At 40.6% G+C, this 5,654-nt stretch overlaps 1 protein-coding gene across 1 annotated transcript; it reads left to right on the forward strand.

The window, feature by feature from the left end:
- The first annotated feature begins 3,795 nt into the window (after positions 1-3,795).
- LOC141129747 (odorant receptor 131-2-like) lies at positions 3,796-4,716 on the forward strand. Its single transcript, XM_073617834.1, has one exon. It carries the CDS (start codon positions 3,796-3,798, stop codon positions 4,714-4,716), a length of 921 nt encoding a protein of 306 aa, XP_073473935.1.
- The last annotated feature ends 938 nt before the right edge of the window (positions 4,717-5,654 follow it).

The raw sequence follows: 5,654 nt of genomic DNA on the forward strand, positions 1-5,654 counted from the left end.
CCTGATGTAAGAAGGACTCTGATGGGGATCCTGAGGTCAGAGGGAACTCTGTTGGGGATCCTGATTTAAGAAGAACTCTGATGGGGATCCTGAGGTCAGAGGGAACTCTGTTGGGGACTGCATAGCTCTGACGAAGAAGGGACGTTCCCTTCGAAACGCGTTAGCTGATTGTGATGTTTGTGCGTCTCTCCACGATTTTTGGAAGGCATCGCTCATCCCAAGTCGCATGCTGGCTGTCGGTACACTTTATGTTGTGCCTCCTCCACCTATTGCTTGTGAGTTGTTTCTTTTTATCATTTTTATAATAAATGTTTTTAAAAAGTTAATGCACAAGGCTGGTGCGCCCCTGTTTTTCTTTTATTTCGGTTAACTCTGTTGGGGATCCTGATTTAAGAAGGACTCTGATGGGGATCCTGAGGTCAGAGGGAACTCTGTTGAGGATCCTGATGTAAGAAGGACTCTGATGGAGATCCTGAGGTCAGAGGGAACTCTGTTGGGGATCCTGATGTAAGAAGGACTCTGATGGAGATCCTGAGGTCAGAGGGAACTCTGTTGGGGATCTTGATGTAAGGGGGCACTCTGGTGGGGACCCTGATGTAAGAAAGACTCTGATGGGGAGCCTAATGTAAGGGTAACTCTGATGGGGATCCTGATGCAAAGGGAGACTCATTCACTTAAAAAGGTGATTTTTTTTGGCCCTTGAATATTTGCCAAATATCTGATGAAAAGTTTGGAGACCCCTGAACTAAGGCTCCGTGCTTCATCTTCCATCTTACCTTTTCCTCTTCCTGCTTCATCTACAGGATCCCTGTATCAGTGAAAACAGCCAGATGTACCCTTTAACTAAACAACTAATAAAAGATTTATCTTGTGGAGAAAGCCAAATTTTGTGACACAAAACCACCAATGTCAAAGTAAGTTCTGCTATTCTTCTTGTGCTTCAGTGTAGCTGTACATATTTATATATGCCCCTTTGTTGAACTTTATTTACTTTGTCTCAGGACAAGTCAGAAGTAAGACAGGCCAAAGATTATGCAGTTTTCTTTCTTTCTTTCCACCATGGGTGTAAGAAAAAAAAAAGCTCAATTCCCACATCAACAAAGTCAGTGTTGAGGGGGGGAATGCCTCCCTCTGTGCTATGGTGTTCTACCAGAGGGGATCCCTGAGTTGGGATGACAAGTAATCCACTTCAGAACCCCACTACAGCCTGAAGGAGCTGCTGGAACTTGTAGTCCGCTCTAAAAATGTTAACTCTGGACTTATCTTGGTCTCATCAGACCACAGGATATGGTTCCAGTAATCCATGTCCTTAGTCTGCTTGTCTTCAGCAAACCTTTTGCGTGCTTTCTTGTGCATCATCTTTAGAAGAGGCTTCCTTCTGGGACGACAGCCATGCAGACCAATTTGATGCTGTGTGCGGCGTATGGTCTGAGCACTGACAGGCTGACCCCCCCACCCCTTCAACCTCTGCAGCAATGCTGGCAGCACTCATACGTCTATTTCCCAAATTCAACCTCTGGATATGACGCTGAGCATGTGCACTCAACTTCTTTGGTCGACCATGGCGAGGCCTGTTCTGAGTGGAACCTGTCCTGTTAAACCCCTGTATGGTCTTGGCCACTGTGCTGCAGCTCAGTTTCGGGGTCTTGGCAACCTTTCTATAGCTTAGGCCATCTTTATGTAGAGCAACAATTATTTTTTTCAGATCCTCAGAGAGTTCTTTGCCAAGAGGTGCCATGTTGAACTTCCAGTGACCAGTATGAGAGAGTGAGAGCAATAACACCAAATTTATCACACCTGCTCCCCATTCACACCTGAGACCTTGTAACACTAACATTTTCACTTAGGGGTGTACTCCCGTTTGTTGCCAGCGGTTTAGACATTAATGGCTGTGTGTTGAGTTATTTTGAGGGGACAGCAAATTTAAATGTTATACAAGCTGTACACTCACTACTTTACATTGTAGCAAAGTGTAATTTTTTCAGTGTTGTCACATGAAAAGACAGAATAAAAGGTTTACAAAAATGTAAGGGGTGTACTCACTTTTGTGAGATACTGTAAGTACAGGAATAATTTCAATTGCATTGAGTTTGTTCTTTTAAATATTGGAGAGATAGAAAATGTAGTATTTATTAGACATGTGCACAGCCAAAAAATTTGTTCATTTTCGTTTTCGTTTCATTAGTTTATTATTTTTTTCGTTTTTCGGGTCATTCGTTATGATCGCGATTCGTAAATTCGTTCATTCGTAAATTCGTAAATGCGTTCATTCGTACATTCCTACATTCGTACATTTTTACATTTGTACATTCGTAAATTCGTAAAATCTTACATTTGTAAATTAGAAAATTCGGAAATACGAAGTTTGAAAATCCAAAAACCCGAAAATTCAAAAATCTGAAATAGTAACTAAGTATTAAATTATAGGTATTGTAATTTCCTTTCAAATTTGACTGTCAGTGAACGTAACAAATACGAATTTATCCGAAGTTACGAATTATCCAAAATGAATGCTGCATCTAAACAAATGGAACGGAACAAATTAATAATAAATAATAATAATAAAACGTTGTTATTATTATTATTGTTATTTATTATTATTAATTCATTACGTTCCATTTTTTCAGATCATTCATAACTTCGGATAAATTTGTATGTGTTACGTTCACTAACAGCCAAATTTGAAAGGAAATTACAATACCTATAATTTAAAAGTTACTAGTAATTACTAATATTTAAGTTATTATTAGTTAACTATTATTTCTGATTTCCGAATTTACAAATTTACGAATTTACTAATGTACGAATGTACGAATGCCCGAATTTACGAATGTCCAATTTTATCGAATTTACGAATATTCTGAAAAAATTCGTTAAACGGGTTTTTGTTAATTCGGATATTCCCGAATTAACGAATTTGTCGAAATTCCTTAAAAAACGAATTCGGAACGAAACGAATTGCACATGCCTAGTATTTATCACTGTATCGCTATCCCCCGCAAGGGTTGCTGTAACTGTCCACAGGTTCTTTCCCTAATCAATCAAGGCACACAGCAGCATCTAATCCACACAGGCTCCAGGGTGTCTTTTTGAAGTTTATTTCTCAGTAACTATTAACTTTGGACAGTAGGTAATGAGATTCTCCAAAATGCTTGGTGCACAAATTGCAGAGGACTCTTCTCTACCTTTAAGCAGCGGCAATACTATATTATCCCCAGCTGGGGACCAGGGGGTTTGCTAAATAGGTTTTGGCAGAATATGGGCTCAGATGGTCTAGCTTCTGGCAGCTACAGGACCACTGAGCACTGCACACAGGGAGGGGGTTGACGCTACTCACAGATTCTCACAATGATCAGTCCAGAGATACGATCTCCAACAGAGTAGCCCAGCTTCCATTCCAGGACAGGGGGTTCAAAGGCAAACAGTCGCCCTTCCCTTGATCCATCCCCACAAGGGGAGAAGAGAACAGACTCTCTACGGTCTCAGCCTATTTAACAGTAACCTAGCCACCACCCTGGCACACCTCCTTAGGGATTGGCTAGGCCCTACTAAATATTCGGGCCAGGAATTTGAATCCTCCCACCCTGAGCTCCAGAAGCTTCTTCCAGAAGAAGAGAGAGGTACTCAAACTCCCAGCCTGTGAAACCCCAAACAGACTGTACTAAACAATTACTGCTTCTGTGCCTACAGCAGAAGCTAACACTAGATTTACTTAACAGCCTAGCTATGAGAGTGCTACAAATATTAAATATTTTTTTAAATATCATTTTTTTCCAGTTTTCAAGTTCTTTGGTCATGACAAACATCTCAGATATCCAGCGAAATATAACCCAAGTAGCCGGCACAAGCAGTGTTGACATTATGAGGTATACCTTACTCGGAATAACACTAGCAAGTTTTGTATTCTTCTCCTATTTTGTGGCAGTTATGCTAAGTGTCGGCTTCACCAGCACTGTTGCTCGCCAAGAAGTCCGTTACATTTTGTTCACCCACATGCTTGTTAATGACTCGGTCTATCTTCTCCTTACCCTGTTCATGCTCCTAACTAACCTTTTTCCCAGCAAGTACCCTGCACCTTTTTGCTACATCATGGTCTTCGTGACCTCCACCACTCTGAAGATCACTCCATACAACCTGGCCATCATGTCTTTGGAACGATATATCGCCATATGCTTTCCACTACGACACAAAGAGATCTGCACTTTACACAGAATGGGCATTGCTATTTCAATTATTTGGGCCATTGGACTGTTGCCGAATGTCGCTGATTGCTTTGTTCTCATTACGTCGGTTGAACAAACATTTTTTTTCTCTAAGAATATGCTTTGCAGTCGGACTATGTTCATTGTCATAGATGTCCAAAATACCATAAGACTAGCCAGCCATGCTTCAACTTTTTCCTTGGTGGGGCTCATAATCATCTTTACATACATCAAAATCACGCTGGTGGCTTTCAGGATTGACTCAAATAAGTCGTCTACCTCCAAAGCTAGAAGAACGGTCATGCTCCATGCATTACAGCTCCTGCTATGTATGATGACTTACAGCTACAGCATCGTTGACATTCTCCTTAAAGGTTATAATACCTTACTTCCCATCATCAATTTTTGTTTCTTCACATGTTTGCCAAGGTTCCTCGGCCTTTTCATTTATGGGGTTAGAGATAAGCTCTTTCGCAAGCAGTTTAAAAAATGTACTTTTTGTAGTCCAAAATAGGATATGAGATTGAAAATGTAAATTGTTTATGAAAAACGGCTTAAAAACATCAGGACTGTTCTATGGATGTATCCTAAAATGACAGCCTAATTTGACTATCCCATTTCCATGAACAAATACTGTAAATAAAAAGCATACGATGTTAGTAGAAATTGGTAATCTACAACAGTGGTTCTCAACCTCAGTTCTCCCAACAGGCCATGTTTTAGGAATTTCTCTTAGATAAAATAGCTGTCCAAAATACTAAGTCATTTACTCTGATTTAAAGCACCTGTGCAAGATAAAGGAAAACCTGCATACATGGCCTGTTGGGGGTACTTGAGGACTGAGGTTGAGAACCACTGATCTACAGTATGTTTCTTCTATTTAAATTTAGAAGTTTTAGTCACATGATCCCTGCTCAAGCTACTTAGGCTGGCCTCCTGCACACCAAATCTTCACAAAGTTTTGAAAAACTTGATTGTGGGCAGCATAGGCACATATATTTTTGGCAGTATCAACAGGGACCATCTCCTAATGGATTCCGTTTTGGAAATGAACAATACCAGTTAAAGCTGAATTCCAAGTATTCAGCAACTTTGCAAAACGTGCAGGCACACTATGCAGTTAGGTGCATGTCACCATCAGTAACTCTCTATTACTTATATGTGATATTGCACTTCCAGAGGATACACTCCGACTGTAGGAGGAGAAAAGCGTACAAAGCAGCTATGTCCGCTCCTCCCCTTTGCTTCCCATTTACAGAAGCCTTTGTATTTTGTGAATGAGTTCACATATTACAAAGACTTCTGTGAATGGGCAGAAGGAGAGGAGGGGCAGGCATAGCATTTCCACCGAATCTGGTCTTGAAGGAACTGAGACCACAGTGAGCTGTGTTGGAGCTCAGAAGTTATCTTCCTGGAGCTCAATAATCTTCCAGATGTGAATAATAAAGATAA

This window comes from Aquarana catesbeiana, linkage group LG02, assembly GCF_042186555.1.
Source record: "Aquarana catesbeiana isolate 2022-GZ linkage group LG02, ASM4218655v1, whole genome shotgun sequence".
NCBI lineage: Eukaryota > Metazoa > Chordata > Amphibia > Anura > Ranidae > Aquarana > Aquarana catesbeiana.